General features: G+C 43.5%; 1 protein-coding gene across 4 annotated transcripts in view; it reads right to left on the bottom strand.

Moving 5' to 3' along the window:
* Nucleotides 1-22,333, bottom strand: part of LIFR (LIF receptor subunit alpha) — a 100,812-nt gene that overhangs the window by 20,285 nt on the left and 58,194 nt on the right. For 3 of the 4 annotated variants that reach the window (XM_035100347.2, XM_035100346.2, XM_035100348.2), the window contains exons 4-13: nt 20,399-20,544; nt 16,908-17,071; nt 16,152-16,326; nt 15,315-15,578; nt 13,997-14,129; nt 11,769-11,932; nt 9,480-9,616; nt 8,765-8,945; nt 4,555-4,625; nt 2,205-2,418 (exon numbers count right to left, since the gene is read on the bottom strand). In XM_035100347.2, coding sequence (XP_034956238.1) covers nt 2,205-2,418; nt 4,555-4,625; nt 8,765-8,945; nt 9,480-9,616; nt 11,769-11,932; nt 13,997-14,129; nt 15,315-15,578; nt 16,152-16,326; nt 16,908-17,071; nt 20,399-20,544 — 1,649 coding nt within the window. The remainder of the gene's footprint in view (nt 1-2,204; nt 2,419-4,554; nt 4,626-8,764; nt 8,946-9,479; nt 9,617-11,768; nt 11,933-13,996; nt 14,130-15,314; nt 15,579-16,151; nt 16,327-16,907; nt 17,072-20,398; nt 20,545-22,333) is intronic. The other variant, XM_035100351.2, reaches the window with a different exon arrangement.

Genomic DNA, 22,333 nt, shown 5'->3' with positions numbered 1-22,333 from the left:
AACTGGACTGTGGCTCTCACGATACAAGCGCATGAAACGGAAATCAGGTCTCACAAAATCAATAGATCTTCCATGAAAAACACCTCCGGGTTACGTTAACTGTATAATTACATTTTCTCCCCCTATGGCTTGGGCTAGTAGTGAACGACTGCCAAGTCACGAGCTGCTGAACTTGGAACAGCATCAAATACCAAATATAGAACTGAGCTGGCTTATTACAGAGAAAAGGAGGGGGCGGCAGAGGAGAAATACTGCTGAGTGAGAAAGGCAATGCACCAATGTTTTACTTTGGCGACAAGCTGCCTATTGCAGGTGCACAATTGCAGGTGGAAGCTAACAAATCTCCCAAGGACAGAAACTCCCAAAAATGTATAGAACAAGGAGGAGGAAACACGTATGGAAGCAAACAATTTCACCTTCCTCATAAAAATGGCCTACGATTGGAATGTTGCCATCTGCAACCTATTGCAATATCAGAGGGTGATGAATGGTAAGAGCCTGCACTGAAATGATTTCTGCGGCCTGGATCCCTGGCTTTCTTTACGCAGGTGTGCCACAACTACCATCAACTGGCAGATCAACCTGGAGCTGTATGCCTCCTATGTGTATCTCAACTCATCCTACTATTTTGACTGCGATGATATGGCCCTGGATAACTTTGCCAAATACTTCCTATTCGGCAAAGCATCAGGAGTTTTATTGCGTTTTTATATGCATTGGAAGTTGCTCAGAGTAACTGAGGCAACCCAGCCAGATGGGTGGGGTATAAACAACAACAACAACAATTTTATATTACAATTATTATTATTAGTAGTAGTAGTAGTAGTAGTAGTACACTTTTTTCTGTCTTGAATCTTCCAACATTCAGCTTCATTTTATGTCCACGAGGGAGAAAAACTTTTCTCTATTCACTTTCTACATGCTATATACATAATTTTATAAACCTCTATCATGCCACCTCTTTCTTGACTGTTCTCTAAACTAAGAAGTCCCGAATGCTGCATTATTTCTCCTCAGAGGGGGTTGCTACACACACACACACACAAACACACACACCGCCCTCCCACCCTAATAATTTTGGCTGCCCTTTTCTGAACCTTTTCCAACTCTACAATATCCTTTTCCGAGGTGAGGAACACACAAATACACTATTATCTCTTCCAGGCATCCAAAGCATTTGCAGAATGTAATGAGCCCAGGCTGAAAGGACCTGCTTATTATTCCTCGTGCTGCTTTCCGGATGAGTCACCCTCCATGACTACGACCAGTGACTCACAATGCCTCAGAACTTGAGTTGTGCTGCGGGTAACGCAAAGCAAGGCATCCAGCCATTCAAAAAGTTCTTTTCTAAGAAGAGTCTGAGGAGGCGTAAGAACTGCCAGCTGCTCGCTTCAGTCAGAGACACAGAAGTGCTTGACCCAGAGCAGCCTGCATTACTCACCAAGAGTGCTTACATAACTCCGTAAAAGTTGCATCAACTTGTTCAGCCAATGAGCGTGAACAAAAAAAAGTAACCCTGAAATCTTGAACAGCATGTAGACTGCGTATGTTGAATCATATTCAGTTACACCAGCGAGTCCAAACCATTTCACCCCTACCCTAGAACCAATAAACAAATACAACTAAGGCCCCACCTACACTATAAATTTAAAGCAGTATTATACCACTTTAAACAGCCATGGCTTTCCCCAAAGACTCCTGGGAACTGTAGTTCAAGAGTGCCGAAAGTTGTCTGGAGACCAGTATCTCCCCCACGAAGCTGCAGATTTCAGAATTGACTGTTAAAAACCACTTTGGGAATTGTAGTTCTGAGAAGGGACTGGGGGGGAGCGCCTAGCAACTTAGCATCCTTAAACTACAGTTCCTAGGCTTCTTCATTGCTTTAAATGTATAGTTCAGATGGGGTCTAAGGGGCTACGTATAAATTTCAACCACATATTCTTCTCCGGCGTATTACCCCATCCCAATTGGCGGCTTCCAACACATATTCAAACACAATAAAAACATGAAACAGTAACAGTTTGATCCAATACAAAAAGTCACAATAACTTTATAACTATATCAAACAAAGCATCATTCAACAATCCGCCATACATATTAGGAGACAGGTACACAGAGTACACACATTTCATGCATCCCCCCCCCCAAAAAATGGGGCGTACAGATAGAAACTACAATTGACAAGACTTTTATCTCATACTTACTGACTGGAATATCTGCACTGTTTATCTGAGAAGGAGGAGAGCGGCCACCCTTGTTTTTCGCCACCACCGAGATTGCACAATCATTTCCCCCAAGCTTTATCGAGGTGTTGCTGGCAGGTGCAGAAACCGACTTGTTGTAAGTGGACCCCTCTGGTAGGGACCAAGACACCTCGTAAGCCTCTATCAACCCATTTGTGTCGGAAACGGGTAGTGGCTGTTGCAAAAAGAGAGAAAGAGATAGCAGGTTCAAGGGAAATAGAAAAAGAAGTACAGTATGCAAGAAAAGCGCGCTTTCACAAAGTCACTTTCAGAAAGGTACTTAAAACCCCTATAAGCTGGGCCTCATTGCAGTTTACTCGCTGACCACTGGGCAACCCATTTATATATTTCTAGCAAACCAAGGCTCGTAGGAACCTGCCTCCTACAGAGCCAGATCATTGGTCCATCCAGTTTTGTCCGCCCTGGCTGGCAGAGGCTTTCCAGGGTTTCAGACAGGAGGCATGCCCTGGAGATGTCAGATTGAATCTGGACCTTCTGCATGGAAAGCAGATGCTCTAACACTGACCTGTGACCCTTCTCTAAATACAGTAGCAAGAAGACATGACCAAGAAGGCATTTATCCTGAGGCCTTGCTTACAGAGGCAAACGTGATTCCTACGGGTGGCTCCCAAGCAATATGCTCAGACATTTGCTGGGGATGGAAGCAATATAAGGTGCTGCTATTTTCATGCGCTATATATGGAAGGCAAGAGCAGGTAATTTCCAGGCTTGGTCACTCTACCTCCTAGAGGTTAAGAGGATGCCTTGCTTAACTTTTCCCCACAGGGCGAGTTGGCATTAACTGATATGGGAGTAGCTAAAAGGGGCACACTTAGAAATGCCACCACAAGTGGCAACCACAAACTTGCCAAAGCTTGAGAATCAAGTCTGCCCATTTTGCCTGCATAGTCCCTCCCAAGAGACACTTTCTTAGTCATGCAAAAGTGTGGCAGATCGTTGGGAGGAGAGCGGAGCAAAACTTTTGTTTTGCACATAATCTGTCAAATCCAATGAAAGTGACCGGTCTGTACTGCAGCAGTGGCCTGCGGACCTCAAAATGCTGGACACATGCTGTTGGACTCCCAATTCCCAGAAGCCCCTGCCAGAAGGGCCAAGGTTAAAGGATGATGGGAGCTGTAGTCTAAGAGCTGTAGGGTCACAGGTTGGCCACCAAACCAGAAGCAAGACAGGAGGCAAAACACTCCAGGCAATGCTGCAATTGGAACTGTGCACATGAGTAAGAATGCTGTATTGGGGTGGGGGGTGGCCTTCCAGCATGGCCAACAGACAGGGATGATGGGATTTGTAGTCCCAAAAGCATCTAGAAGGCCACGGGTTCCCTACTCCCGGGCTGCATGAATACACAGAAAAGGGGCAAGCAAGACAGTTAGTCCCGTACTAAATTATTATCCAAAGCTGTCAGACAGTTCACAAAACAAGTAGAATAAAACTGCTCTTGCAGAAGACACCCCACCACCTTCCAAAAGGTGTGCATTATCACAGGATGATGCTTTCCCCCTCAGTGATCACCACTACCAACACTATATTTGTGTGTCCACAAAAAAAAACCTAGGCTCAAATCAACAATACAACTCAAAAATCAACAACTGCGAGAATTATTTCATAACAGCAGCAATAATTTAAAAAAACCAGCAACATATAACAAACGCAAGAGCATACAGATAACAATATTTCAGCACTATAAATGTAGCAACAATGATACCATAACTTTCCATCTTAGGGACGCAGGTGGTGCTGTGGGTTAAACCACAGAGCCTAGGCCTTGCCGATCAGAAGGTCGGCGGTTTGAATCCCCGCGACGGAGTGAGCTCCCATTGCTCGGCCCCAGCTCCTTCCCACCTAGCAGTTCAAAAGCACGTCAAAGTGCAAGTAGATAAATAGGTACCGCTACAACAGGAAGGTAAACGACGTTTCTGTGTGCTGCTCTGGTTCGCTAGAAGCGGCTTTGTCATTCTGGCCACATGACCTGGAAGCTGTATGCCTGCTCCCTTGGCCAATAACACGAGATGAGCGCCGCAACCCCAGAGTCGGTCACGACTGGACCTAATGGTCAGGGGTCCCTTTACCTTTACCTTTCCATTTTACCACGTGGATTAGGGGTTTGTTTGTTTTTACAAAACCATTTTTCGTGTGGTTGGAAGGAGAAAGTTCAGCTTATGGCCAGTATTGCACTGCAAAAAGAGTTGTGTGAATTGGCTCAGAAGGAGCAAAGTTTGCAAGCAACAAGCAGTATTGTCTGAGAGCCAGTAATTTAAGGACAAATTAAAAGCAAAAGCAGCTGAACACATACCTTCCAAAAGAGGGTTACAGTCTCACCATCAAGATTTTTCTCTCTCCAGAGATCTAGACTTCTCGTTGGAGCTGGAAGAGGAGGGTTTCGATTATACTCGAGAAAATATCCATTGCTATCAGCTGACATATACAGAATTGCCAAATTGTAACAATGATCGAGAGAGAGAGCTGCTTAAGAAGACGGCTCACAATTTCCAGCACTCTTACATTGAGGAAACATCTCAAACAGCTGATACTTCTTTATCTCAAAACCTATCCAAGCCTGCACAATGTCTTATTGACTCTTGTGATTATTATAAAGCGCATAGTGGGGCTTTTTCATCATGGCAAAAAACCTCTCCTCCCCTCCTCATCCAAACTGGGAAAAAAGAATTATCACTATATATTTTTTAAACGTTTTTTTTTAAAACAATGTTAGGTTAGGAAGAAAAGGGGGAAGAGGGGAGGGGGCAGTTGTGAGTGGGGTTGGGTTACAATGCTTCTATTCTTCAACTTAGTGTATGTGTGAGGTTTTGTGTCAGCGTCACTTGTGTGGGTTCTCTTTATTATTCGCTTGCAATTCTTTGGTGGTGAGAGAGGTTGGGCGTGGCCAGGCCCTAGAGTGTGGTTGGTTGTCTTTGATTGGCTTAAGTCATGGATAGGCAAACTAAGGCCCGGGGGTTGGATCTGGCCCAACTGCCTTCTAAATCTGGCCTGCGGACGATCGGGAATCAGCATGTTTTTACACGAGTAGAATGTGTCCTTTTATTTAAAATGCATCTCTGGGTTCTTTGTGGGGCCTGCCTGGTGTTTTTACATGAGTAGAATGTGTGCTTTTATTTAAAATGCATCTCTGGGTTCTTTGTGAGGCATAGGAATGTGTTCATTTTCTTTCTTCAAAATATAGTCCGGCCCCCAACAAGGTCTGAGGGACAGTGGACCGGCCCCCTGCTGAAAAAGTTTGCTGACCCCTGGCTTAAATGAAATTTGTTTTTGTGTGCGAGTGGAGTATGTGTGCGTTTTTGGATCAGGTTAGCCATATTGATTCGAATGCTGTTGGTGGGTCCTTGTTGTGGTCTTGTTGGGCTATGATGTGATAAACGGGAAACATGGCGGGGTGAAGGAGTCTTCTTCTATTTGTCCCCATGTCAGTTTCTGTTTATTGGTTAGTTTTTCTAATAAGGCTGTTTCCCATGCTATTTGATACCATTGGTCCATGCTTACTCCTGACAAATCTCTCCAGTGCCTGACTATGATGCTTCTGGCTGCTGAGAGTATGTGGGTTATGAGCTCTTTATGATGTGAGTGGGAATGATTACCTCCAGAGATGTTTAGTAGAGCCAGTTCTGGGGTGACGCCTAATAGTTATTTTGCATAGTTCTTGTATAATTGATGTCCAGAAGAGTTGGATTTTAGGACATTCCCACCACATGTGGAGGTATGTGCCTGTGGAGGTGCATCCCCTCCAGCATTTTGGTGAGGTTCCTGGGCATATTAGCATTAGTTTCCGTGGTGTTAGGTATCACCTGTGAGTTTCAGAGCGAGTTCTTTTCTTTTCGCTGATATGGATTTAAAGTGAGGTTTAGACCACATTCTGGTCTATTGGGTAGGGTTAATCTCATAGCCTATTGTCATTCTCCCGTTGCTTTTTTGATTTGGTCGAGGGGATTTGTGGGATTTTGGAGTAGTTTGTATATTGAGTATTGTGTTTGTATACTGTGGATATTGCTGTGTCCCCTTGTTAGGTGGTTGTCAAAGGTCTAGTTGCTGCTGATTTTACTACTGGGTTTTTTAAAGAGGGCGTGTAATTGGTGGTGTGTTAGCCAGGACATTTGGGTGTCCCCATTTCTTGTGTTGATATGGGTTTGTTATTTTTGTAGAAGTCTGCTAGGCGGTATAAGCCTTTGGCTTACCAGGTTTTTATCTGGAGGTTTTGTGCTGCGTGGTGAAATAGTGGGTGGTGTGCCAGGGGAATGAGTGGGGTTGGGGACAGTTTACCTACTTCTTCTTTCCATGCTTTAAGCATGGTCTGTGTGAAGTGTTGTGGGGGTTTTCCTTAGTTTGTTTGGGAGGAATGGGTATGCAATGGTGCGGGTATTTTCAATTGTGTCTCTCTCCAGGTGTACCCATTTTTTCGTCTCGTCTTCTAGGATATATGGGATTATGTGGCGTACTTGGATGGTGATGTAGTATGCTTTTATGTTGGGGATTCCCCATCCTCCTTCTGAAGAGAGGAGGTGCAGGTATTTGGGGCTTATTCTAGGGTTTATGTGTGTGAAAAGAAGAGTGTAGTTTTTTCTGCCATTTGCGAAGTTGGGCTGGGGGAATCCAGATTGGGAGGGTGATCATTTTGATCATGGCTATTTTGTCAAAGAGTTGTGGTATTGTTCCATTTCCTCAAGTCTTTGTTGATTTCAGGGCCGTCTTAAGCATATCAGGCGCCGTGGTGCGACAATCCCTCCGGCGCCCCCCCCCCAGTTTCGCAGCGCGGCTGCCATGGGCGCATTGCGCCACCCAGCCTTGCCTTAGGGCCAGCCCTCATTGATTTGTCGTCACAAGGGGTTGTAGTTGTGGAGGTATAATTTGTTGGTTATTTGTACCCCTAGGTATCTGAACTTGGTGCAGCAAAGTTTTATCTTGGTGAAGTTGGTGAATTCTTTTTGGGTATTGGGGGGGGGGGTTGAAGCACATAGCCTCAGATTTTGCAAAATTTACCTGTAGGCCCAACACCATTGCAAACGTGTTGAGTTCTCTGATTGGGGAGGCTGCTGTGTTTATGGGGTCTGTTATGGCCATTACGTTGTCTGCAAAGAGCCCTAATTTATAGGTTCTGCCTTTTATTTCCACTCCCTTGATGTCTGTGGCTGCTCAGATTCGGATTGCTAGAGGTTTCCGGAGCCAGGAAGAATAGGAAGGGAGACAGTGGGCATCCTTGTTTTGTGCCTCTTTGGATTGCTATGGTATTAGAGTCTATACTGTTAGCCCTGCATTTTGCTGAGGCTCAGGAGTATATTTGTTTGCGGGTTTGTAAGAAGTTGGGACCAAATTTCATGTTAGTACTGCTAATAAGTATTTCCACTCTAAGCAATCAAAAGCTTTGAGGATGTCTAGGGACATAATTGTCAGTGGGAGCTTAGTTGCCATGCTGTGTTCAATCAGATTCAGTAATTTCCTGATGGGGTCTGTTATATTGTGACCAAGGACAAAGTCAGTCTGGTCTGGGGCTATAAACTTGGGTAGGAATTTTTTTAGGCAGTTGGCCAAGATTAATGTGAATATCTTGTAGTCTTGGTTTTTTAATGAGATTGGGCGGTATGATTCTACGTTGAGGCTCTCTTTGAGTGGTTTGGGGATGGAGACTATCTTGGAGGTGGGTCCAGGTTTTAGGAATGGGGGCCCCTTTTATGATGTCATTGAACAGGTGGTTCATGTAGGGCATCAGAGGTTCTTTGAATTTCTTATAGCATTCTGCTGTAAAGCCATCAGGGCCTGGGGCTTTGTGTGGCTTCAGGTTTTTGAGGATCATATCTATTTCCTCTGGGCTTATAGGACTGTCTAATCTGCTTTAAAATGCTATCTAATCTGGACACTGTGCCATGGTGCCCAGACAGGACTGTGTGGCTGATGTCTCCCGGGTTTTCTTCATCCCAAATGTCATAGAGACCCATGCTTTTTAGCATTTTTAGCAACTTGTAAGAGTCCCTAATTGTTTGGGAAGGTTGCCCATGGGGTTGTAGGGTGGGTGTAGAAAAAAAGAGTTACGGTGAACTCAAAGGCTTGCTCACTGCTTTGTAACATTTTAATTGGTTCCACTGAGTTTATTACGCAACTGTTAGTTTTGTAATTCTTAGAATGGACCAATGAAGATAGCTTGCAATTTTAGTTTGCACTGGAGGTATGGTTTCAATCTCAGAATTTTATAAGCTATAAAATGTACACAACGAAGAAAAAATGAAGCTCTGGGGGCAGATATTTGTAATCTGAAAATTCACACTTGTATATTCCAGATGTATTTTCATTAAGGAATACATTTTGAACGGTCTTCCCAAAGCTTCTTGCTCACTTTCCCCGACACATTAAGAGGACTGATGAAGCCTATACTTCAGAATGTTCCATTACTCCAGGGATCCAGATGTTGTTGGACTCCAGCTCCCTCCATCCCTGATGGGACATGTCACTTCCGCAACATCTGGAGGGCCACGGATTCTCCCATTATGCAATAAACTTACGGGCTTGCAGAGTGGTGTGCCGTGTTTCCTCGACCCAGCTGCTCCACTTCCAGAAGAGGGGCGGAGCAACTGAACAGCGAACTTTGAAAGCGTATGTTGTGTAGGGACGCAACTTGCTCACGGAGGTTGTGTAAAAGGAGTTGTCTGCACCATCCAGCAACACATTCAGGGTCTTTTTCTTCTTAAACAAACAAACAAATGAAATTTCTTCATGACAAAAAGTACTGGGCTGCTATAAATCACTAACATTACTGTTACAAGTACAGTTATCATCTCTATACATCGTGCTTTAGATTGAACAAAAAGGTGGAAGGAGGGAGGTTGCAGCAAGACGAGTTCAGAATAGATTCTGGACCCATGAAGCTTATAGGCTTATTTCTTATATAATGCAGCAATGTGGTAACTGCCTTCCCTCTAGCATTCAATCCCACAATTGTGGGATTTCTGATGAATGCTATCACATGGGCATGGATCCTACATGGGTTTTTCCCAGCAGTAAGAGGCAACACTGGAACAGGCAGGCCTCTAGGTTTTGATTGATTTTAGACTTTGTACTTTATCTTACATTTCATATTGCTGCACACTGCTTTGACTTGTGTTAGGCTGCGAAGTGGCTTACAAATTTGTAAAAAACACACACACACCAATACCCCCCCCCAGTTATTATAAAACATATTACGCCATTGATGTACAAGGCAAACCAGAAAACACCTACCTGTCCTTCCCCGCGAATAACTTGAACCTGGCACTGCAGCTTGATTTGCTTAAAATTGCCATCCATGTGCCATGACAAAGTAACATTAGTTGGGCTTTCGTTCCTCACAGTGAACCGAGAAGGTGGTCTTGGATGAACTGGCGGTAAAAAGAAGCAAAGTGTTAAAAACAAACCCTTGCTTTTATTTATTTTGTGCCAAACATGTGCTAGATGAAATATGGAAAGGTGGGCTAAAGGAGGGCCAGTGTGGTATAATGGTTTAGAGTTTTTGAAGATGACTTGGGACGCTAGGTTCAAATCAAGGTGGTTAAAAATCAATGATATTTCTTTAAAAGTAAAAAAAAAATCAGATTTTATTTTAATCAGATTTTTTTTATTTAAATTTTCTATTTAAGTTACATTAAAGTCCAAAGGCTATTCATCAGGAAATAAGGATTTGTTTAAAGTTTTTCATGTGTGCTAAAACTCAGTCTAAGGTGTGTGTTTTTTTATTTAAAAAAAATGGTTTAACCACATCAGTTAACAAACATGGATACATATGCTATAATGATATTGTTTTAGTTAAATAGGTGTCAACATTAAGATTGTATTAGCAAGAATGAGTCTTTCTATAAAAAATTGATTTAAATCAAATCTTGCTGACTAGTGATTTAAATCATGATTTAAATCAGGCATCCCCAAACTTTGGCCCTCCAGATGTTTTGGACTACAATTCCCACCATCCCTGACCACTGGTCCTGTTAGCTAGGGATCCTGGGAGTTGTAGGCAAAAACATCTGGAGGGCCGCAGTTTGGGGATGCCTGATTTAAATCGTGATGTAAGTCGATTTGATTTGATTTAAATCAAATCCACCCTTGTTCAAATCCCCACTGAGTCATGAAACTTGCTGGCTGACCTCGAGTCATTCGGTCTCTCAGCCCAGCCTAACGCACAGGGCAGTATCGCTTGCCTGACCTCTCTCTGTCTTAGCCACTGCTGGACACCAGGACACAGAAGGGTAGTAGAAAGGGAGCAATGAGGTCAGCAGGATGCAAACATCCTGGCAGAAACACCAGATAGGTTCTGCTGGTGTGTTTGCCCTGCACTCAACTTGCTCCTCTCCATTCCAGTATTCAGCAGTATGCTCCCAAGGGCAGAACAACCTAAGGCCGAGTAAAAAAAAAAAATAAGATCCATGGAAAACATCTGGCTTAGAGTTGGGAGTGTGGGGGAAAGGAGCCACAAATTGCCTGGCCAATATAAAGGCATATAAGGACATAATTTGTGGGACAGGACACTGCTGCCACCAGTGGGTGGGTGTCATTATAGTGAAATGATACTTTGCAATGAGGTCGTTTCACTAATAGCATCTACCAACTGAATTTCACCTCTGATGGTGCCGGAAAGGCCCTGATTTTCTGGTCTGCAAATTAGGCTACCCAGTTAGAAGGGCCATTTCAAGGCAGTCTTACAGAATATATGAATAAGGTAAAAGGTAAAGGACCCCTGGACGGTTAAATCCAGTCAAAGGAGACTATGGGGTTGCGGAACTCATCTCGCTTTCAGGCCAAGGGAGCCAGCATTTGTCCACAGACAGTTTTCCGGTTCATGAGGCCAGCATGACTAACTAAACCACTACTGGCGCACGAAGGACCATGGCGAGTGCCAGAGCGCATGGAAACACCGTTTACCTTCCTGCCACAGTGGTACCTATTTATCTACTTGCATTGGCATGCTTTCGAACTGCTAGGTTGGCAGGAGCTGAGACAGAGCAACGGGAGCTCACCCCGTTACGGGGATTTGAATTGCCGACCTTATGATTGGCAAGCCCAAGAGGCTCAGTGGTTTAGACCACAGCGCCACCCGCATCCTGAATATATGAACAGGATGCCCCTATCTGATTAAACCCAGCGATTAAAACAAGCAGTTGAAAAAGCTTCCGTTCTGACTGAGACAGAGAAGAACTACATAATGAACCTTAAATACATACATGGGATATGTCTGTTTTTTTGTAAAATGATCATTATAGGGGTGCACACTTATTACTGAATGGTAACTTCTGAAATACAGTATGCCCAAGATTACATTATGTTCCGGTGATCGCACCTAAAGCCAAAATCACGTATAGTCAAAACACACAGGGTTCTATGGCAGGTAGGATTGCCCACCGTTTAAAATTTAAATTCCCCTTTTAAAAACCTTTTGCCAAGCATACAAAGCTGAACGCACGCAAGTTAAATGTACGCAAGTTGCTGTCTTGCTGTAATTGTTTCTAGTTGCTCGTTACTGTAAAAGAAACAGATTCTTACCTTTACGATACATATCAAATATGAGAGAGGTTGCTGACCGACCAAGTGGATTGGAAGCTTGGACTGTGAAATTATAGACTGTCTGGTTGTTCCGAACTTGAAACTTATGGTAATATTCATCGCTGGTTTTTATATGGAAAAGTGTAACATTAATCCCAGATACACTGCAAATTTAAAATTTAAGGGGGGGGGAGGTCAATATCCAAGCAATATTTTTGATTAAAAGTTAATTCAAAGCCTTTTGTTATTTGCTGAAGATGTATATAGTTAGATTGCATCAGATCAACTTTAAGAAAATTGGGGCACGTTCATGAAAAGATGTTGAATTTAAGTGTGAAAGAACCTAGAAGTCCTGGACTCCTCTCAACTAAACCCCCAATTGTAAAAAATTACCACATTTTTTACTTTCATTTTAAAGGATGCAGAGTAATTATCTTGGCTCAGCTTATGTACTCACAAAATATTTTTAATTTTTACTTCCTCTTCAAAGTAAACCCAAATTAAAAACTTAGCTGAGCTCCAGGGACTATCAATGAGCCTTTTTAGCGGTGGCTAGATTTTGAGCACAAAAGGTTTTGTAGAATTCTTCCCAGCATTGCCAAGAGGGCCTTATCTTTTAAACCATTTTTTGGCACAACAATTTTGTTGTTGTTTATATTGTCCTAAGTGCTGTTACCGCACAGCAAAGTTTGACTGACTAGATGTCATCAGGGCATACTTCTGTTCTCCGATGGAGTAGGATCACTCAAGTGAACAAGGCCAGGAAAAAACAGCAGCTGGGATTGGGGTGGAGGTGTCAACGCAGCCAGAAAAGCAGCAGCTGTGGAAACATAGGAAGCTGCCTTATGCACACCTAAGAGGTGACCTAATGTGCCTCGTAGGAGCCAACTCCCAGGGGCTGAGGTCACTTTGCCCCCTTCCAATAAATTAAGTTGATGGAAACTGCCTTTCAAATGATTATGCAGGGTAGGGTTCCTCTGGCCGCCCCAATATTTTATTCAAGATGGCACCCCTGATGAGCCTTATTCAGGTATGGGAAGACGGTCCTTCATTCCCCATAGCATTAGTTCAGAAAAGACGGAATAAAATAATAAAATAAAATAAAATAATTCATTACTTATACCCCGCCCATTTGGCCGGGTGTCCCCAGCCACCCTGGGTGGCTTCCAACAGAATATTAAAAACACGATAAATCATCAAACATTAACCACTTCGCTAAACAGGGCTGCCTTCAGATGTCTTCTAAAAGTCAGGTCGTTGTTTATTTCCTTTACATCTGATGGGAGGGCGTTCCACAGGGCGGGTGCCGCCACCAAGAAGGCCCTCTGCCTGGTTCCCTGTCACCTCACTTCCTGCAGTGAGCGAACCTCCAGAAGGCCCTTGGCGCTAGACCTTGGTGTCCAGGCTGAACAATGGGGGTGGAGACGCTCCTTTAGGTACACTGAGCCAAGGCCATTTAGGGCTTTAAAGGTCAGCAGTAACACTTTGAATTGTGCTCGGAAACATACTGGGAGCCAGTGTAGGTCTTTCAGGACCGGTGTTATATGGTCTTGGCGGCCACTTCCATTCATTCCTTTGAAAATCTACTTTGTGGTGGGAGATGGGGAATGGTGGTAGCTAAAATCTAACCCCCATGGGTGATTCTTATTCCAAGGAGGGGAGGGTGTGTGTGTTTTTTTTTTTTGAGAGAGAGAGCTTCTGTGTTGGTTTGTGAGGATGACTGTTTGAATAGCCATCTGCAAGGAAAACATGGACCAGAGGGCAAACATCTTCTTGTCTGTGGAGAATTCTTGGGCTAACTGGGTCTCCTTTAGGGGTGGCCATTGGTTCCAACCAATCAATTCTCCTGTGAGTCCCTCCTTAGGTCTTCAAGACGACAACTTCATCTGAGCTACAGAAGAATTCAGAGGCCTCTGATGCTCAACTCTCCTCTTAAGGTGAGCATTATTAACTCCCTTAGATTTGTTTCTGATCCTGAGCCTAGCAAAAAAAAAATTCAGCACCAATAATTTCCACCCATCGTAGTTCAGATATGTGGAACATACAGCACTATGAACTGCGCAAGCAAACACTACTGCTGGGATTTTAGATTTCTTGTTTTTAGACAAGCCCCATTCTGTAGACTTAAAAAGCAGTTTAAAACAAATGGCACTTTTTACCCATAAAAGGGTACCTCACAAGACATGCCTGCAAATTGTACCATGTTTAAGGAGACCATTAACACCCACCTTTCAGAAAAGCTGTAATATGTTCCTCTTTGTGAGCCATATAACCAAGTGGACCTTCCTCGTTTCCAAGCGCAGGTTATTTCTTTCAAGTCCCAAGTTTCACAGCTAAAATTCTGAGGAACATCGGGAGGGTCTATAAGAAAAGAAGAAGAGGAGGAGGAGGGGGTTAGTAGTTAAAATATACATGCACAAACTTGCTGAACCCTTTTCAACATACATCTTCAGAAGTTAATATTTAAGTCAGAAGGGCCCTTCTAGGATATCACAGAAATCTGAAATTTGCTTATTTATTTATATACGACTATTCATAAAAGAAATCAGAGCAGTTTACAACAACTGCACATAAAATCATGCAATAAAAACATATGAAGAAATCAGATATCATGGAAATATGTAATAGTAATAATAATAATTGATGCCCCACCCATCTGGCTGGGTTGCCCCAGCCACTCTGGGCAGCTTCCAACACATATAAAAACATATTAAAATGTCCTGATACAGGGCTGCCTTCAGATGTGTAGTTCTATAAAGCAGAAAGATTTTCATTGGGCATTTAAAAGTTGAAACAGAAGGTGCTTGTTGAATCTCTATTGGCAAAGTATTCCAGAAAATAAAGACTCTAAAGGCCCTGTCTCTTGTTTTTGTTAAATTTGAGCCTTGTCAGCTCAGGGAATGGCCCACAGTGCTCCTGCAGATGATCTCAATGATCAAGCTGGAATATCAGGATTCAGGCAGTTCCTGAAGTACCTATGACCAAGGTTGTTTAGAGCTTTGTAAAATAAAACAAGGCCCTTGGAACCTGGCTCAGTAGCAGATGGGCAGCCAGTGAGAATGTTTTAGCAATGGTGTCCAATGTTGCCAGCCAGATGCCCACACCGGCGATATGTCCGCCGCATTCTGCACCAGCTGGAGCTTCTAAACCAAGCCAAAGGCAGCACATTACAGTGATCTAGCCTAAAGGTTGCCAGCGCATGGACTAGAGCAGCTAGTCTATCCCCATCTAAGGTGGGGAACCAAACAATGCTGGTAAAAGGGCACTCCTAGCCACATGGGACACTTGGGTCTCTAGTCACACAGGAGGATCACCAAGTTATCCCCATGCTCCTTCGGAGGGAGTGAAACCCAGTCCAGAACAGTTAAGCTTGCCCATCTCCCAGACACAGGAACCACCCACCCAAAGAGTCTCCAGGATCCAAGCGGTTTATTGGCCCTTCTCCAATTCAACCACCAATCCAGAGCTTCCACAGCCTCTCCCGGTTCAGACATTACTTGCAGCTGTCACTAGAGAAGCGGCCATTCCAAAAGCTTATATACTTACAGCCGGCAAAGAGAACGGTCCCTGCATATTCACTCTCATCCAGTAAACAATAGACGTTTTTGCCAGAACCCGCAGGTATGGCGTTTTGGACGTGGCCTGACACGCTCCAGTTGGACAGTCGAGTGTAATTCAAGACCTGAGTGTCATACTTCAGGTAGTTCAGGTGTTCGCCTTCCTTCCACACACAACAGAACGTCATATTGGAACCTACTGGCACCACTCTGTCGACAGGAAACACTGCTCTGGAAGAGCCCGTATCATTCCCTAAAAACAAAGGAACAGGGGTCACCACATCCTCTAGGTAATTTAAGTTCCGTTCAGGAGCAGCAGAACAGTGACATTTGCAGCCACAATCTCTCAGGAATTGTTCTGAGGTAAGCAGCAGGGACGAGAAGAAAGTGCGCCAGAAGACAGAGGAAGGAATTGTTTCCAATCAGCAGTTTTCAAACAACTGCATTCTTTGTGCTCCTTTTCTCCAGACTGCGTGTTTGAGAAGTCGTATCATTTCATCCCAGGCAAAAGGAATGGGTCCTTTGTCAATCAATACAGTAGCAAAAATATGGAGGACACCCTCCCCCCAGCAAGACATTCCTAAATACCCAGGCAGGCAAAGAAATATTGCTTACTGATTTACATTGTGAAAAAGGAGGGCAATACATTCTCAAATCTTTAAGAAGGGGTCACCAGTCCACACCTCGGGGATGCTTGAGGGTTTTCACAGAATCATAGAAACATATGAACTTATTTTGCAGTGCCCTTCGTTCATTCAACACAGCGTTCATCCCGTGCTTTGGGATCGGGGACTCACAATTTTCATTCCCATTTTGAGCATCTTACCGGGAATATTTGCAAGCTGGCTCCATTCACTCCACTTCTTGTCCCCAGGATATAGGTCCTCGTGAAAAAAACAGCGGATCTTGACATAGTGTGTGGTGCACTGAAAAGCCAGGTCTGATTTCCAGCTCCACCGGAGGAGGCTGTCCTCACGATTTAAGTTGGAGTGATAGGTCTCCTAAAAATGTAAAAGAAATGTCACCGTGTGCCTGTGCGTATAGAAAACCTGCGCGTTTCTGCTTCCTATTGGTATTTTTAGGTTAGGTTTAAGATTCTGGCTAATAAGCTGCATTCATTCATTCATTCATCAATCAATCAATCAATCAATCAATGTGTATACTCAGTTTAATTACAATAACTTCTAAGCAGTGTATGAAAAAAGCTCTCAATTCAATGAAGCTGAATTGAGCATGAATCTGACATGCTGTATGGTGTGTTACTCCACCCATATAAAGTAGGTTAGGCTGATAGGCCACAATTGTACCAAGATCACCTAGTGAGTTTCGTGTGTGTGTGTGTGTGTGTGGAGAGAGAGAGAGATATTAAATCCAGGTCTTCCTAGCCAAAGTCTGACATTAACCACAATCTCTACATATACAAGGAATGAATTCAAGCAATACAATTGGCACTTTATTTTTCAGAAAGCATTGGAATAGAAAGTTGAGAGAAGAAAAAGAGACAGGCCATCAGACACACACACACACACACACACACAGAGAGAGAGAGAGAGAGAGAGAGAGAGAGAGATGGACCACATACTAGTGCAACTTCTTCCATGGGATCTTTACGCAGGATCTGAATTTGCCAAGTAGCTTCCATCTCCATTGGAAAGGCTGAGCCGCCATCGTACCACTCCAGAGTCAATGTGTCAGTTGAGAAGTTGGCAGTCAGGTTGTGAATCAGTGGGGTGGGAGGGACAAAGGCTGTGTGGGGAAGAGAAAGGGACAGGAATCCAACTCATAACTAATTCAGTGTCAATAACAGTTGCAAGAACACCACATCGTTCCTGCTTCTCCTCCCCAATCTGATTTTTTTAAAAAAGAAAAATATTTAGATGAAACCTTTGTGCTTATTCATAAGGATGGGTGCCCTCAGCTGTTTTTCTACCACAAGGAAAGTTCCACTTATTGTCTAGTGCGGAAAAACATGAATTCCCCCCAAACTGTTTTTTTAAAGGTTTCCCCAATATGTATTTTTTCACAGTGTGCCTGACCCTTTACATGAGCCAGCTTGGTGCAACTCCCAAAAGGCATGTATCAGCTGATGAGAGCAACAGAGGACAAACTTTTAAAAAAAACATGCACCAGGTGGATCTTCTGGTATAGAAATAAAGTAGATCTCACTAGTCTGAAGTTGGCCCATAGCTTCCTTACAGTAAGTTTCCTATTAAAAAGGGGGCACAACCCAGGAGAAGTTTAAGCACAGGTAAGTTCCACTGATTCCAACAGAAGAGAGTTAAGCACATGGTTGGCGACTATGGAATTTGCAAGTGCTCAGCTTTGGCCAGATTGGACCCAAAGAGCACAATAGCCTCTTTCAACTTAGATCTGCTATAAGTACCTCAAGGCAGGCAGCAGGGTCCAAGCCATGCTCTTATATAGCAAGACCCTGAAAAACCTGTACTGTTGAACATTACGGCATTGTCAAACATTACTGTTTCAAGAGAGAGAGAGTGCTTTATGCTCACACAATATTGGGCTACTTCCAAACATATAATTAGAGGCCAAATTATTATGAAAGATGAGGTGCTTTTGTGGAAGATTACTGCCTGGCTGAATTCCAAGACAGAAAATCACTTCTAGTTAATCCCACAACCTCTGCATTCTCAACATGGAGAGCTCTCCCTTTCCATTCTTAAACAGAAATTGCAATATGGTTTTATGCACAGCAAAGCCCCAAAGTAGACTATACTTCTGAGGATATGGTGATTACATGTACAAACACACTCACACACTTTGTGCTACACACTGAAATCCGAGACCATCAAATTTTAAAACCCCAACAAATAACTTTTTATGCAACACCCTGGATCCTGAGTGACAGTGAGAGATTGAGAAAAGGCATGGCTGCACATTAATTTTTTATTTATTCATCAGATGTGTGTACCTGCCCATCAATAAACATTCCCCGGGTTGTAACATAACAAGCTTTGTAGCTTACAAACAAAATATTACATCCACATCATTAAAAACCAATCAGAAGAAGGTTTTCTGCCATCTGCGTCAGACACAGCATAAAATAATTGTAGAGACTGGATGAATAAAAAGGTTGTCAACTGGTGCCAAAAATATCACAGAGAAGACACACAGGAGAGCCTATCTGGGGAGGCTGTTCCAAAGCCGAGGCGCCACCACCAATGAGGCCCTCTCTGCTTGTTAGCCACCCTGCTTCAGTTCACATGTGTATGAGCTAGAAGACCAGGAACAGTCACCTTCCAAATGGATAGAGAGGTCCAAACTGGCCTGGCTTAGAGTTCTGTACCCACATGAAAAGGCCCACAGGGAGGGAATTGTGTAGGGAACTCTGTATAACGTCTACAGTTCATGGGACCCTAACCCATGCAACTATCTTAAATGTGGTTGCTACATTTTTATATAGGCTCATGCCTGGTTCACACGTCACAGTGAGCCGAAATATGGCTCTCACAGCCATAACATTATTCATCATGTTAACTAGGCATGATAGAAAATGGGGACTCAAGCAACCTATGAATGGCCATAGGTCCCCTATCCAAATACTAGGCCTTTAGGAGAAATATAGCCTTGACGGCATTTATGTTCCCCTGGTTGTTTGACCCACAGGGTGTATTGTGGATTTTCTGTTTAAAGGAAAACAGGTTCTCCAATCATGGAGAGCACACGTTGCGGGAGGGGAATCAGGATGACCCTGGGTTGCTAGGCAGATTAGGCAAGATGGCCACGGGATGACTGGGCATTTTGGTGCTGTTGCTGGGTAGAAAAGATTGTTGCAGGTTGGTGTAAGGGTCGGCCCCTAGCCTATAAAAACCCACTGTGTGCCAGTGTGGTGTAGTGGTTAAGAGCGGTAGACTTGTAATCTGGGGAACCAGGTTCGTGTCTCCGCTCCTCCACATGCAGCTGCTGGGTGACCTTGGGCTAGTCACACTTCTCTGAAGTCTCCCAGTTCCACCCACCTCACAGGGTGTCTGTTGTGGGGGAGGAGGGGAAAGGAGATTGTTAGCTGCTTTGAAGCTCCTTCGGGTAGTGATAAAGCGGGATATCAAATCCAAACTCTTCTTCTTCTTCTATATTGCTTTCACTTTTGCCAAGTGCTTCGGATCTCCCGCCCGCCCACCTCCTTTTTTAAGGGTGTTTTGCGAATTGACATTGCTGTGCCTGTCATGGGATCGCCTGTCTTGGGACAGGGGCCCAGTAGGATTTTTGCCATCTGGCTGATTGGCTGTTGCCATTTGGCTTTTGCCTACTGCATAGCAAATCGTCACAACTTGTAAGGTTGGCGGTTAGGCATTGGTTAAAATTGGCTGGTAAGAGGAGTATGGAAAGGCTGGAAAGTTACGCTAAATTGCTGCTGCTTATAGAGGTATTCCGTTAAAGGAATCCTGGGGCTCGAAGGGCTCTCGTCAGTACCCCCATTAGGGGATTGGGCCTAACACAGAGCAAATTGAGCCTCGGGGAACATTCGAGGGAGGACAAAAGAAGGGCCTGAGGTATCCGGCTCCGTCCTCCCTCAGGGAAGGTTTACCTACTGACTTCCACAAAATGCCTAGAGGAAGTCAATGCAGAATCTGTCCCAGGGCAGGGGACAGATGGGTTAACCTAGGCATCCCCAAACTTCGGCCCTCCAGATGTTTTAGACTACAATTCCCATCTTCCCCGACCACTGGTCCTGTTAGCTAGGGATCATGGGAGTTGTAGGCCAAAACATTTGGAGGGCTGCAGTTTGGGGATGCCTGGGTTAACCAATGCCTAAGCAACCACTCACATTTGATTGTAATTAAATAAAGTTGTGGCCACAATAATGCCAAAACCTTAAACTTAATTAATGTGTGTGTGTGAATTTATTGGGGGAGGATCCGGTGACCTCGACACGCAAACATGGTTTAAAGGAAAGTTCTGTGTTCTAACTTCTTATAGGAGCTCAGAGTAAAGAGGAGGAATGAAAGGCTTGTATGTATATTGGCTTAATGATGAACTGAGATGTCATCAGCTGAGCCAGCTTGTTAACAGGGTAGAAGAAAGGCCAGACTTTGTATAAAGACAGCATAAGCTTACCAATATCTTTATCAGTCAGCTCAAATGTGTTTTCGGCTATCACTTTTCCAGACTGACTCACGGTGGATATCTTTATTTGATTAGAGGCAAATGAGATCAGTTTATCAATCTGCGCTGTTTTCTCCTTTGTTGTTAAGCAGGAAGTCCTGGAGGGGTGGGGGAAATGAAGATTAAATTAGTCATGTCACAACTTAGGTAGGGAAGGGCAGCAATCAAGCATTTTAAAAACAGTTCATGGAAGAACAGCAAAATCAACAACAACAAATAATAGTATGCAGGGCACCATCTTGCCTGTCTTGGTATTTCCTATCAAGGCCTGCCAAAATGATAAAATAAAATAAAAATTATTTATTTATTATTTATACCCCACCCATCTGGTTGGGTTTCCCCAGCCACTCTGGGTGGCTCCCAACAAGAATCTTGACCAGAATAAAACATCAAACATGTTGCAACGATTTATAACTCAAAATTGAAACTTACTGTGTATGAGCAAACACCTTCACCACCCAAATTATGCAGTTAGCAGTGTTAAAGTGAAAGTTTAAAATGTATATGTGTGTTGTTCAAAATGCATGAAATTGTATTTACGTGGCAAAATGTTCCAGCTGTCTCCTTCGTTGGTTTTGTTTTTAAATCAGAGCAACTAACGAGGGAAGAAGCCAGAAAATTTTGCCACAGGAATAAAATCTATGTTTATTTCATCACGGGGATTAACCGAATCCCAAGAGAGATCCAGGGAAAACTCGTGCAAAATGCTGGGTGTGTGCACGTGTGAGTATTAGGACCCACTGATCCAAAGTTATTCTTTTTCCTGTCATTGATATCCCCATACTAACATCTGGGGACGGAAGCCATTGTTCAGGGCGCACAGCAAGGGATGGCCAAATCTAGCCCAGTCTGTACTGCCTTGCTTCCACTTGTGGATGTCTCGAAGCAGGCCTTCTTGTGCAGATTTTTTAAGGATAACTCCAGAGACATCCTTAAGAAATCTGCAGGGGGGGGGACACTAAAAAAAACAAATTGAGGTATATGTACAGCAACTTGTTCTCTTTTACGTGCTTGAACACTGCAGCCCTGACACACAATGTAAAAAAAAAAAACATTTTAAAAAATACTTTGGAAAAAAGCGCAGAAAGCCATTTCACGGTTTCTTATGTAATTGTACATACAAAGGAGTCTATTGTAGGTATAAAATGTTGTGCTGCTGATGTGGTAGTGGCCCAAAGGGCCATAATGAATGTGATAATGTGAACCCCTATAAATCCTAGAATATGCTTCTAAAGTTATGGTAACCTGTTGCTTTATGAAACTGAGGATTTGGCAAGATGCCACCCTCCACTGGGACAGAAGGACAGCCAATACGTCAATCACAAAGATACAGCTCATAAGCTAGAACAGGCATCCCCAAACTGCAGCCCTCTGGGTGTTTTGGCCTACAACTCCCATGATCCATAGCTAACAGGACCAGTGGTCGGGGAAGATGGGGATTGTAGTCCAAAACATCTGCTGGAGGGCCGAAGTTTGGGGATGCCTGAGCTAGAACATAAGTTGATACGTGGTACAAATGGCTACATGTAACACAGGTTCCCAACATGCATACTAACACAATGTAACAGATCGCAGTGAGAATCAAAGTTTAGTTAGCAATGCTTATTGTGCATGCGTATTCAACATAAAATGATGTACATGATTGGTTAAAATTGAAATCCTTTGTTTGAAATGTTATAAATACCCCTGCCTGGACCTTTTGGGGGGGGGGTTGAAGTTTTGCAAAAAGATTCAACTGTAACCTACTGCTTTGCAATAAACAACAATGGACTCCTAACTCCTCTTGTCTCTTGAGTTTTATACTCCCACACAGAGACATATATTTTTTTGTACCGGTGGGCCTTTTTTTAAAAAAAAAACATACAATTGCCCTTCATATATGTACAA

Source organism: Zootoca vivipara, chromosome 11 (genome assembly GCF_963506605.1).
Source record: "Zootoca vivipara chromosome 11, rZooViv1.1, whole genome shotgun sequence".
Lineage (NCBI taxonomy): Eukaryota > Metazoa > Chordata > Lepidosauria > Squamata > Lacertidae > Zootoca > Zootoca vivipara.
The sequence above is the reverse complement of the archived record's forward strand: the minus strand, read 5'-3'. Positions and strand labels throughout refer to the sequence as shown.